This window comes from Brachycentrus maculatus, unplaced genomic scaffold (assembly GCF_059751285.1).
Source record: "Brachycentrus maculatus isolate JH-2025_06_01 unplaced genomic scaffold, ASM5975128v1 h1tg000345l, whole genome shotgun sequence".
Taxonomy (NCBI): domain Eukaryota; kingdom Metazoa; phylum Arthropoda; class Insecta; order Trichoptera; family Brachycentridae; genus Brachycentrus; species Brachycentrus maculatus.
The window spans coordinates 663,643-677,721 of NW_028281094.1; the positions used below are offsets into that span (position 1 = coordinate 663,643).

General features: G+C 36.8%; 1 protein-coding gene across 5 annotated transcripts in view; it reads right to left on the reverse strand.

Moving 5' to 3' along the window:
• LOC148303813 (zinc finger SWIM domain-containing protein 8 homolog) overlaps positions 1 to 14,079 on the reverse strand; it is a 43,878-nt gene that overhangs the window by 21,001 nt on the left and 8,798 nt on the right. For all 5 annotated transcript variants that reach the window (XM_088269323.1, XM_088269320.1, XM_088269321.1 and 2 more), the window contains 8 exons: positions 13,439 to 13,634; positions 12,250 to 12,504; positions 9,771 to 10,043; positions 8,862 to 9,017; positions 7,396 to 8,238; positions 5,921 to 6,232; positions 4,861 to 5,067; positions 3,692 to 3,817 (listed from right to left, as the gene is read on the reverse strand). In XM_088269323.1, the coding sequence (XP_088125449.1) occupies positions 3,692 to 3,817; positions 4,861 to 5,067; positions 5,921 to 6,232; positions 7,396 to 8,238; positions 8,862 to 9,017; positions 9,771 to 10,043; positions 12,250 to 12,504; positions 13,439 to 13,634 (2,368 nt within the window). The remainder of the gene's footprint in view (positions 1 to 3,691; positions 3,818 to 4,860; positions 5,068 to 5,920; positions 6,233 to 7,395; positions 8,239 to 8,861; positions 9,018 to 9,770; positions 10,044 to 12,249; positions 12,505 to 13,438; positions 13,635 to 14,079) is intronic.

Here is a 14,079-nt window from a genome sequence, read left to right on the forward strand (position 1 = left end):
AAAACAAGAAAGATTTTATAAAATGACCCAATGGAAACACATAAAGAGTATGTAGATACTCTTTATATACGTATTTGTATGTATTACATAATATATTTGATTAATTCCCTTTGAAACATGCCGATGACACAATCATTACCATAACAATATGTATTACTAAAAGTAAGATAAATCCGATCACCGATATTTTCCGTAAAATCAAAGAATATAAATGTTGTTTCATATTCAATAAACAAAAACTTAATACGTAAACTTAATACTTTATTATAAAATGTAAACTTATGTTTACATTTTATAATAAAGGATTGTACTATTGATTTTTAAGGTACAGGTAAGAGGGTACCGCTTAATCTATAAAAGACAACCAACACATTCTCGGAATATATGCAGTATGTTATTCGCACATAAATTAACTAGAATGTAACATACAGTCTACCAAGAGTCAAATACACAATCGTTAAAGACTGCAATGCACAGCTATTAAAATTGAAACACAGTTTAACTACACTGCAAAAATGTTATTTAATGTTTCGGCATTCACGTTGTATGTAATTAGAAATGATTAAATTATAAATAAAACACTTGTTTATTACCATTTGAGTATTATATTGTTACGACTAGTTTCGGAGGCTACATATGCTTTCATCTACGGGTTTGAATATAACCCTTTATAAAAGTTTATATTCAAACCCATATATAGAAGTATCTTTAGTTTCTGAAATTAGTCGTCACAATATAATACTCAAGTGGTAAAAAATAAGTGTTATTTATAATTTAATACTGAAAAAACACAGTGAGACTGGAACAGCCTTCAAAAACTGAAGCACACAGATATCTTCACTAAGATATCTGGAAGGATTTAGAGATGGTGATTAATTTATTTAAAAGTGATTATTTTATTTTTTTAAAGTGACACTTGTATTTTTTTACTATCAAAATAGCCAATGCCTAGTTTCATACCATATATTCATCACAGCACAAAACCTGCCTTTATAGGTGTGTAAAGAACACCGTACATACTAATATTATGCAACAACAACAAAAAAAATGTAATTCATTCAATCCCCTTACATTGCCATGCAAATTAAAAAGTATTAAATAAAAATTGTAAGTACATAATAATAAATACATGCAGCGCTCAGAAATTAATTATTTTCCAATCTTATATTTTTTTATCACTCAATTGAGCAAAATGAAAAAAAGACAACAAAATTATGTTTCTATATTTATCAGATTTTATGTATTGTTGGGATTGTTTTGGGGATTTCTGCTCTCAGTTATCCGGATAAGAAAGTCAAACAAATGAAGCAAGCACTAACATATCTAGGTACAAATAAGTTGATTGAACCATTAATCAAATAACATGGCCCAAAGCTGGAATTACTGGACTTTTATTTCTATCAACTTTGGCGTTTTGAAACGGGTTATCAATCATTATTATCAGGAAGTTAATGATACGGAAAGGAAAATTAATGTATATTAGTTTTTTTAGTTGAAAAGAAGTAGATTTAGACTTGTGATACTAAATAGTTAAAATGTTAACTTCTGTATATAATCGATGCCCAGGTACATGTTAGTAACATATTTGCATGCAATGATTGAAATGGCGCAATTCTGTTAGACTTGATGGGGATTAGTATGATGAATTTTAAAATATAAACCGAAGAACATACCAGTTATCGAAACATCACAGTTTGAATCACAAATGTTGGATATTTGAATCTAATCTCAAGCAAAATGTAAATAGTATATCTTTGAAAAATCCTAGAAATTGTAGCAAAATAGAAGAAATTCTGAATTATGAAAACTCTTTGGATTTAAACATAGACCATTTACATATTGATTGACAATATGCAATAAAACAAAGAATGTCTTCTAAATCAAGACATCTTATTGAAATGTAAAACTTTGAGAATAATGTTAACACATTGTTGTCGGGCGGTTTTTTTATCAACCCCGACCCTAATTATGTTGTATAATACTTAGGGTCGTATACTAATCACAAGTAACTGAACCCAATTCCGATCTGCACAATGTTTTTTGAAATCTCTCACCCTCTACCAAAAGTAATCAAATAAAACGCATATAAGCATCCCCCGCTCTCTAATAAGAGTGTGTAAACGACGCTTTTAAGCGTTTCCCGCAAACAATAAGTTAAAATAACATAGAACTTTTTATTAGAGGAATGTTTATAAAAATATATTAAAATCTTTCAATATTTCTTTAACACATCTAAAAATGGAACATTCCCTTAAAATGGAGTTTAGAAAAATTCAAATCAGTAAAAACTGCTGAACACATTACATCTTCAACCTCTGTACTAAAAATGTGGTGTTTAGATATTCCCATTTGTTATTAATGTTCTGATAAAGTATTACTATTTATTAGCATTTTTTAGCCCTCAATTACTCCTGTCTCCTATCCATCTCACTTTCTAATCACCCTTAGATTCCCTGCCATACTTCATACACTCATATTTGTTTCAAAACATTCTGCAAGTTTCAAAACATCCAAAATATCATTCCATTCTATCGTATTATTACATCAAATATGTACATGTATGTAATTTTAAGATATCCCTAATTAACGAAAGTATTACGAACTTCGTTTCACCTGAGATCAAATTATATGTTGCAGATGTCAGTTTTTTGGTCTGAAATTATAATTCAAAAATATGCTATAGTCGGGGCAACATCGGGTGAAAAAAAATATTTAGGTGAGACTTGAATTCACATGGTGTAACGTATAATAAGGTGCACGGAGAGGGGGTAAAGCCGATATAATTTTCTGTGGGTTAAAAACAACAAAAATGCTTTTCCCAATCGAACTCTAAGCCACGAAAATCACAGCCATAAAGGTGAATTCACTGTTAAAGCAACAACAGCAAAAATAATTAACAAAATCAAAATAGAATTTGATGTCCAATCCTATATTCTTTTCTTTTTAAGTTAAAATAGAATTTCATTGCCAATCCTATATTCTTTTCTTTTTAAGTCAAAATAGAATTTCATTGCCAATCCTATATTCTTTTCTTTTTAAGTCAAAATAGAATTTCATTACCAATCCTATATTCTTTTCTTTTTAAGTCAAAATAGAATTTCATTGCCAATCCTATATTCTTTTCTTTTTAAGTCAAAATAGAATTTCATTGCCAATCCTATATTCTTTTCTTTTTAAGTCAAAATAGAATTTCATTGCCAATCCTATATTCTTTTCTTTTTAAGTCAAAATAGAATTTCATTACCAATCCTATATTCTTTTGTTTTTGGGTAAATTGAAAAAAATAAAATATGTGAAATAATGTATTTCTTTTGTGTGAAATCAATAAATCGAAATGGGGAAAAAATAGTTATCGAGAGAAACATGCTGCAAAAAGGTGTACATCATGAAAACATAGGAGGATGCCCTGTTTGTAAATTATGGTTATTACAAACCTAGGACAAAAGTAGATGATGCAAACCCCCAATGATTTGCATAAAAAAAAATATTTAACAGAAATACTGTTTGTCGTGATTAGTTAGCTCCGAATCAAATTCCCGCTTTTCTTTTATCTTTTATTTGTTATGTTATCTGCATTAGTTCTCACATCACTCTTGAAAATTGTAAAAACGAAAAGACCAGTTCGCATTTCAAGTAACAAAGCAAATTATTGGCTAAATACCGGAATAAGAGAATAGCGTTGAAAACTGACCTGATACAATGGTAAATCTGGCGGACAGCCAGGCATTGGTCCAACTCCTCTGACTGGCGGATTCCCGGTGAAGTAGACACCCATGACGGGTGACTTCACCAGACGATGGATGTCTCGGTCCAGTAACTATGAAAATAAATTATATTTGATCAAATTTTTCATAGAGAATCGGTACATTTTAAGAACGCCATTAAGGTTCCTAACCCTCATACGCACCCAATGGTGCGTCAATTTGATGAAATGATAATTTGATAAATTAATTTGTAAAGGCAAGGTGATCAGTTCTGCGCACAGGTGCAAATGTACAAACCACTACGCTAAAGAGGCGGACACATATGTACATAAAGGTTACCTTGCAAAAATACAAATAAAAGAAGGTTATCTAGTAAAAATATAAATTAATAAAAATATAAACATTTTAAGTGTGTTCAAATCCGTGTTCTCGTGAATCCTTGTCCATAAAATCCGAGTTTCTTCACTTAAGAGTTATTTTTACATGTAAAAATGTGTGTAAATAAAAATAAATGGACACACTCAAAATGTTGAGATTAAAAAAAAAATTATCAAATTGTATGCATCATAAAAATTAAATAACGTTTTCAGGCGTCTCCCAGTATGTTAAATAATTCGGTAAGGATCTTGCATACATTTCCTACTTGCATGCATAGACTTCCATGCTAAATATATGGCAAACATTACACGTGATGATGTGACCACTAATTAAACCAACTCGGCTACCGTTCTGAAGGTCCCGGGTTCGATTCCCAAGGGGGGTAAAAATAAATATAAGTGATTTTTTCACTGTAATATTTATTCAATATTACCATGGACTGGTACCTGAAGCGGAGGGCTGATCACCTTTCTTTCATGATAACACTGCGTTTATAAGACACAGTGCCCTATGCACCATTGGGGTGCGGATAAGGGTTTATTATTATTATTATGATAGGTTGTAACCCATGTAAATAAATTCCCAGATTTCCATATTTTATTTCATCTATGTTGAAGTGTCAAAATGTATGTTTTGAATATTGAAAGCACTTTGTGGATCATATTGATGTATTATTTTGAGAAATAATTTGTTATTTTTGAAAACATTTGTGAGTGGATCAAAAAACAAAGTCTTTTTATTTCTCAAAATAATACGTCAAAATGTAAGTTACATTCACCTTGTTCATGATGCAGGCCAGTTTGTCGGGATCGTTCTTGTAGTGGCTGAGCAGCGCCAGGGCCAGGTCTCCTCTCTGCCGCCGGGCGCCCTCGCAGAGCAGCGGATGCTCGGCTTCCGACACGTTGGCCTTCAGCCCGAGGGCGGCCACGGCCGATTCGAAGCCCAGAATCTCGTCCGACGGGGTGCGCCCGTTGGACATGAACAGCTAAGAGAAATGTACAGATTTAATAGATGCAAGAAACCTTCATTTTCTGTAAATGTCTTTGCACTGTTCCGTGTCTGTCTGCTGTGCTGGTCGGGGTTGTGGGCATCCGTGTACCGGCCATCGTCGAGTCGGAATCAGATCTAGCTAATTGAACTAAACATTAATCCCTTTCACTGCCTACACTGGGGTACCTACTTTTAATTTATTAGCAAGAGCAGATCTGTCAGGAGGCCTAGATGCTTCTGTATCAGATCTGGGCATGTGGTGAATGCAAGAAACCTACTAAATGATTGTAAAAGGTTTTCTCGAATGTTTTCTGCAGATACTTTGTGGCACATTTTATAAACTTAATTAAAATTTATTAACTTTGTTTTCACCACTTTTTTATTAATACAATTTAACCTACAGGTTTCAACAAGAACCTTGTCATCATCAGGGTTTATTTTAGTTCAAAAACATTAAAAACATTAAAATACTCTCACCAAAAACTTCTACACACTCCGCCAAAATCCTAAATTAGGATTTTTACAGAGTTTATCTGCGGTAATTTTACCGTTTCACTCGATTGGTCGTGTTCAGCGGGAAGGTAATTTTACTGTTTCACTCGACTGGTGGTGTTGGGCGGGAAGGGTAATTTTACCATTTCGCTCGACTCCTCGCAAATTGCGTGTAAGTTATTTTTACGCATGACTTTTTTTCCAGCATCTTTTGATCTCATATCGATGTATACAGTATGGTTAAATGTTATCACTTCTTTTCAGAGATTTTTATCTCTATTATGAGCGCGAATCCGCCCGCAGATAGTGTGTTAAAAATAGTAGTTAGTAAATAATGCAATTACGGTTTGTCGTACCGCTTTGCGCTCCTTGCCGGTGGCGCAGGGCACGACGAGGGCGTCGAACACGAAGGTGGCGAGCGTGAGCGGCAGCAGCGCGGGCCCGCGCGAGCGCAGCACCCCGTCGCGCAGCTGCACGGCGCGCGCGCGTAGCAGCGCCAGCTCCTCGTAGCCTGAGGAGATGCGTCGCAGCAGCGCCATCAGCTCTGCCTCCTGGTTGGCCAGCTTCACCTCCAGCGGCTTGGTGCTCGCCGGCGGCCGGGCCATCTCCAGACCGAACAGGCCCACGCGGAACGCCAGCGAGGCGTGCTCCACCGTCTCCGCCAGGACCTGCGACGCAAAACTTCGCATCAGCTTCTAATAACATTCTAGTCACGATTACTTAATCCGGTGGTTTTGAACCTTTGTGAAGTGAGGGAGCACTTTTGATCATAAGGAAAATTTGCGGTACACCAAAACTAAAGATAACTTTTATGAAAAATTAAACTGATGGTTTTATTACAGGCAAGTTAAAAATTACATTTCATTCATTCAAACCCTTATCGGCACCCCAATGGTGCATAGGGCACTGTCATATAAACGCAGTGTTATCTTGATCGTTAATGACATGAATGAAAGGTGATCAGCCCTCCACTTCCGGTACCAGTCCAAGGTTATATTGAATAAATATAAGAGTGAAAAAAAACACACTAATTTCACGAATTAACAAAATTCACGGTACACCAAAACTAAAGATCCAAAAACATACAGGGATAATTTTTATGAAAAATAAAACTGACGATTTTATTACCAGACAAGTTAAAAAGTACATTAATTTTTTAAAAAATACATTAAACATAAATACTCCAATGAAACTTTTTGGGGCGAAAATGATTTAATGTTACGTTACACCTGCGCTTGTCGGCTTTTACACATTTCAGCGATATTAGGTCTAATATTTGATATAGCTACTCTCATTTCTTCATCCAAATTGCCAAGCCATTGATGGAGCACCGTTTATACAATTTTTTTTCCTCTGTTTCATTTCAGTTAACATTGTGAATTTTTATTGTTTTGTAAAGGATCATCATAAACTACTGTTATTGAGGTCCGGTACGGATTACAGTAAAAGCACATTAATTCAAAATCGACAGAATCAACATTTCAAAACTTATTAAAATTAAGAATTAGCATATTTATTAAAAAATCAGCCATTTTCCATATACAACCTGATGCCTAGTGATGTTTTGAAGGTAGTTTTTATTTTTTGTTGACAAAATAATAATAGTGGTTATTGAAACATTTAAAGCAATCAAAAGAAAGAAAAAAATATGAAATAAATATTAGTGTAGTAACACAAATAAAATGACATATAGCTACGTAAACAATAAATACTCTAGTGATAGGGTGAATTCATCAATCATTGTATTTCTTTCTTCGTTAAATTTTAAATTGTAAAAAAAAAGGGGGTAAAAACATTTTTATTAAACATGTAATTGAATGATACGACTTACTGTGCAGAGGAAAGCGCAACGGGCGAGCGTGCAGGAAGCCAGGACGCTCAGACGATGAGAAGCCGGGTTCAGCTGGCCGTGGTGGCGTCGGCCCTTCCTGCGCGGGGGCACGCCAGAGCCGGAGCACTGCTCTCCGCGCCCCACCAGCTCCGGGGGCCGCGCCAGCAGCTCGCGGGCCAGCCGGACAGCCAGCCGGCGCGCCTCTGCACTGTGCCCGTGGGCGTACAGCCCCTCCGCCCGGGAGAACAATACTTCCCAGGTGTCGGACGGCAGCTTGGGGTAAGGATCTTCCTCCCAGTCGTTGTAAGCCTTGTCCTTGTCCTTCTCGGAACTCGCCCCGTGGTGCTTGGTGTCGTAGTAATACATGCTGCACTCGTCTCCGGACTGTTGGGATTCCGAACTAGACACGCTATCGTCTTTAGATTCCCGTCGGGATATCTCCCGTTCGCACAGAGCATCCGGTTCACTAACAGCGCACTTTCTCATGCTGGATACTAAACCGGGTCCGCAGACAGCGCTGGTAGAAGCCCCGTTGTTTATCTGATCGGGATCATTTGATAGATCGTAATTACTATGTTTTGTGCAGTCCCCGCCGCTTTCTTGGCTGGATTCTCCGCTGCGGTTTCCCGAGCTGGAATTCCCTTCCGGATTGTTACCCGCCGAGCTGGAGTTGGAGTCGCTCCCCCCCTCCTGGGAATCCGTGTCGTTGTTCCCGGGGAAGCCGGCTACGCCGATGAGAGAGTCATTGAGGATGTCGTCATCATTTTCGCAGAAACCTTCGCTAGATACGCTGGAACGGTTCCCGTCTCCGCAGTTCTGGTTCCCCCGCAGGATAGAAGCATCCTGAGAACCCAAACACACCGAGAAATTATTTGTCGGAAAACCGGACATTTACAAAGTTCCAAAACATATAACAGGATTTTATAAAATGCAAATTCCATAAATTCAATTTCTTTTTCATTCAAAAATATTGTATAATTCAACATAAAAAAAAAAATATCGATTTGACTGTCATACTGTGGCAATTCATTCATTTTTAAAGCCCAGTATTCGATGTCGCAATTAAATTTTCTCTAAATCCAGTTAACATTTTACGCAATTGATTTTTTTCTTAAAATACCGTTTTTGTATTAAAAAATTAAGTTTTTCTTCAAAATAATTATATGGTTTTGAAAGAAAAGAGTTATTATTTTTAAGGTTAGGAGTTATAAAAAAACTATAAAAATCGTATGTATTTTATAAAAAACAAAAAAATATCCTACATTCTTTAAAAAAATCTGGCGTGGAGAGACGTGTTACCTCTCCGGCGGTCGGCCGCTGGTTGAATTCTGTGTTTGCAAGGACTGCGATGTTTGAAAATGATGCAGAATGCATTGAAACACGAGTCGCAATACATTTTAAGAAATATTGATTTATACCAAGTTAGAACTTAAGTTATTTTGTTTTTATGAAAGTGGAAAACTTACATCAGCCATAAATGTACAGAGGTGCATCAGGCGTCGAATGGCCTTCTGTTGCGGTGGTAGCGGTCGCCCACGCGGCCGCACTCGAGATGACTGAGCGGCCGACATGCGGTACGCCAGGCCCAGCTCATTGTTCAATACTGGCTTGGATGAATTCACCTGCACAAAATGCCATATAAATAAATTCCATATTATCCAAAATTTTCATATGCTTATAGTTTTTAAACAAGAATACTACAAGTGTACATTTAACCTTTCCGGGAGTACATTAATTGATGTCCGACTTTCTCGGGAGAATGGGTTCTTTTTACATATTTTTTCTTCAAACCCTTATCCACACCCGATGGCGCATAGGGCACTGCGTCGTACAAACGCAGTGTTATCTTGATCATTAATACATGAAGGAAAAGTGAGGACAGCCCTCTGCTTCAGGCACTAACCAGTCCAGCGTAATATTGAATAAATATTAGAGTGAAAAAATAATTGCTTATATTTATTTGACTCCCCCCCCTCGGAATTGAATCCGGGACCTCCAGTACGGGACATACTACGTAGGCAGACATTACATTTTTTACATTTTAAAAAAAAATATGAAATTTATATATTATGAAGATATAAATTATGTAAAAAAAAATCTTTTTAAATAAATCTCTTTCTCTCTTATTTTATGACAAAATTACATAAAAATATTGAGATGTTATTGCTTTACAAATTACATCACACAAACTGACAGACGGACTTTGACGTTTATAAACGTATTCACAGAAATAGTATAAAATTGAAGTATTTTTTTAAAATAATAAAAACACAAATATTTTTCCTTTTATTTTAATTTAAAAAATATATATATATATTTGTAGCACTTATTAGTTAACTTAACAAAAATTATTTTATTTAAAAAGTTTCGCCTACCTGAGTCACATTCCCGTCCTTATTTCCATCGGCGTGGCGGAAGCATGTGAAGGGGCACCGGAAGGCCGGGCTCACGTCGCTGGCGTAGGTCACGCCCGGCAGCGGGTAGTCGTCCCAGTCCAGGAAGCACGCCTCCAGCGCGGGGTGGAAGCCCGGGAAGGCCTCGCAGCCGGGCGGGGCGGGCAGTGGCGCGACCATGGCCGGGGCCGTCGCGCGCCCCGTGCCCCCGCCACGGGACCCGAGCCCCATGTGTGTCGCGCGGGACTTGGACACCTTAACATTTGTTTATTCAAAAATAGTTGAGAATAATGGTTGAGTGGAAATGCGATGACTGACCATTCTCTGCAAATGTCTTTGCACTATTCCGTGTCTGTCTGCTGTGCTGGTCTGGGTTGCGGGCGTCTGTGTACCAACGTCGGGTCGGAATCGGATCTAGCTGACTAATTGAACTAAATACTAATCCCTTTCACTGCCTACACCGGGGTACTTCTAGAAAATTTGGTGACGGATTTACAAACTTGTATTTAGATTGGCAATGACAGGTGTGTATATTGAAGGCTTTTAAATGTAAATTCACAGTAAAATCGGGATCCAATTTTATATTGTTTCACATTTTCAATAAATTTCATAACTTAAAAAAAAAAAAAAATTGCTTTGCAAGAGCAGATCTGTCAGGAAGCCTAGATGCTTCTGTATCAGATCTGGGCATGCGGAAAGAAATTTAAAAACGTAAAAACTGTGCGTAAATGATGATCGCGAATGATGTCAAAAAGAAAGAAGCATCACAAACCGAGTCAAAAACCGAATGACAGAACAAACGTCATAACATTCTAACGGTTAAAATTGAAAGATATCGACCAATCACAATGTCGCTCGCCGACCAATCGCGGCGGAAGTAATTTATCTACTGCGCAGACTCATTGTCAAGCGCGCGTAACTCGCATATTTGAAATATTTACGACGTAAATTGGGGGAATAAAACGTAAAAACGGGTAATAAATGTATTGAAATATATCGGGACTGAAATAATAACACGCAATTGGCGGGAAAACTTTAAATCCGGGCACGTAAAATCCGGGTTTCACTGTAACGACATACAAACCTAACTTGATCAAACTTTGCAAGGACATTTGCAATAAGTAATGTTTTTATGGACACCTTACTTTCAAAAGATTTTTCTCAATGAATAAAATCCTTATGTCGCTCACTCCTTTCAAGAACGTCATAAATCAAAAAACTTGATTTTTCAGGAGAACGTTTTTAAAGTTTTAAAATATAATACAATGTATTAAAAATAAAATCAAGCCACTTATTGAACTTTTTACTGTGCAACAGATCTTTTTAGGTAAAACATGAAGGTTTTTTCTCCATTTGAAAAATATTTAGTATATTTAAAAAAATAATTAAATAATATCTTTTCTTCAAAATGCAAAAACAACACTTTCTGCCCTGTAGCGGGTAAATATTAATTTTAAAATATTCCGCTTTTTCTGGGATATAGTACATTTTCTGGGCATTTCGAAAACATGCACAACTGAAAATTGGCGATTTTTGATTTATGACGTTCTTGAAAGGAGTGAGCGATGTGTGAAAACAAGTTTTTTTTAGTGTACCCGTAATTTTAAAACGGTATAAAATAATAATGAAGGTCTACTAGAATTTCAAATAGATTTGACTCATTGTAAAGAAAAATTTTAATCATTGTAATGTACATATTTGGCCATATGGCTAAAAAGTTTGCCGGCAACTATCTTAAAAAATCAATTAAAACAACAAACAAAAGTCTTGCTGCAATGAGAAATTTGTAAAAAAAAAATGTGAAATTTGTAAACCTATCAGCGAAAGCTAAACTGGCAGTACACAACGGAGTCCTGGTTCGAACCCTAATGTATGGAGTAAAAATGTAAGGACCCTAAGTGAAACATGGAGTTGGCAAAAGAAGGATGAAAGTAGACTGAATGCAGTCAAAACGCGATCTCTCAGAAGAATGTGCGGCAAAACGATGTATGATAGATGTTCGAATAGTGAAATAAGGAAGGAATGCAAAGCTGAGACAAGTATTATCGATAAAATTAAGAAAGGTTTGTTGAGGATGGTTTGGACATGTAGAACGAATGAGTGAGGAAAGAATGGAAAAACAAATTTATGAGGCAAATGTAATTGGAAAAAGGAGCAGAGGAAGACCGAGAAAAACTTAACACGATCAAGTATGCCAAATACTTGAAGAAAGTGGTCAGATTAGGAGTCGAAACTATAGGCGGGTATGTATGAGGAGATGCATGAACGTGGAAGAGGCGATGAATGTTTGCAAGGACAGAGTGGTGTGGCGTTCTATTCTCTCTGCCTACCCATGAGGGGAAGCGGCGTAATGGTTAGTTAGTTAGTTAGAAATTTGTAAGATGAATGTAAAAATATATGTATATTTATTATTTTGGATGTTTGAACTCATTATTAATGCCGGATTCATTAAACAGGTCACCTTGTCCAGTATCTTGAGGTGCCAGTGCGTGAACTGCGCGTGCAGCAGGTCCCTCTCGTCGGGCGCCAGGCCCGGGTTGAGCGCGGCGAGGCGCCACAGGGCCACGATCTCGTCGCACAGCGAGGAGCACGCGTGCTGCGACGTGTGCGAGTTGCCCCCGCCGCCGCCGCCCCCCGACCCCATGCGCCCGCTCGAGCTGCCGCCATTGGCCCACATCATCAGCGACACCTTCGTGTTGTACCACCACACCAGGATCTGCCGATTCAACGTTATTTCAATTTCAATATGTTTATTCAATAAATAATCAATATCATAACAAATTATAACATTTACAACATTTTGAGTGTGTCCAAATGCTTGTTCACACAAGTATTTGAACAAGTATTTGGACACACTCAAAATGTTGTAAAAAATTATCTGGTCAAATTATAAGCTTAAATAATAAAAATGAAAATGATATTTTCTGGCGTTTCTCATGTGTGTGATTATAATCCAGGATTCGGACCTCACATATTAATAAAAGAGTTTCTGCTCAATAAAAAGCTTCTTCTCATCTCACAAATAGATGTCTCTAGTGAAGTTCTAGTGATTCAAGAATAATGTTTCAAAATTGGTTCATATATACAGAACTTCCAAGACATTGAGTAGTGTGGTTGTCAATAATGGGTAGAATTGGTGAATGTTACACGTGTGTAAAGTGATCACTTAAACCAGCCTATGACGGTCGTCAGCCCCGTAAATGCCCAGACATCCATATTCTTCTTCATCTTTGATGAGATGTCAAAAAAATAATAAAAACTTTCCACATGCAACGGTGAAAACTCTCCGATCTATAACAGGAAACACATTGTGAGACCTTTTAAGTGTGAGTGTATACTTTTAATATTAAACTAACATAAACAATTACTTTTGACATATAATTTAGTTTTCATATTTTCTATAACAAATTTTGTGACAACCCTGCACCATGAACACTTCATTTTATGATTATGGATAAATGACTGAACGACAGAAGAAGTGGCGCGCTCTTCATTTATTTGGCAAGTTTTATAAATAAACTTTAATACACTTTAATAACTATATATTTAGGTTTTATTTTTGTCGTAAAATTTGCGGCATGCTGGGTACCGCCATATATGTATCTGCCGGCAGTTAACCGGTTAAATTTTTAAAAATATTTTTTTGTTACCTGTTCACAAGCCATGCACTCCTCGGTGATGATCTGCAGCAGCGGCACGGCGTTGCGGTCTCCCCGCTTGAACATCTCCCTGACGATGGCCAGCAAGTTCCACATCCCCTCGGGCTCCCGTCCTCGCAACGGCCGCAGGAGGGAGGACCACTCGGCGGCGGCCGGCGGCGCTGTCGTGCTCAAGTAGTTGACATCGCTAAAACGATTAACAAATGTTAAAACCAGTGGTGACTTGATTGCTAATCATATAAAAGCAAAGTGATTCGTATGACAAAGTGTGGTCTACCAGTCTGTTGATGTCGGCTATGAGAAAAAGTGCCGGGTTGCGATCCTGTGGTTAGTGTCGCGGGACTCTTAAGTCAGAGTTTCTCGGCTCGAACCCACTCTACCACAATTTGATACCTATTTCTAATAATGAGCCGCTTAGGCTCACAGAAATAGTATGAAATTGAAATATTTGTGTAAATAATAAAACACACAAAAATTTTTCTTTTTTTAAAAAATAAAAAAAAGTCTAGTCGCTGGTCAAATAAAATACATATGGAAAAAACTATATACATAGTTGTTATTTTATTATATAAGCAATAAACTTTTTTAATTTAAGTTTTACTTAGTAAATACTATTATACTATAATTAATAC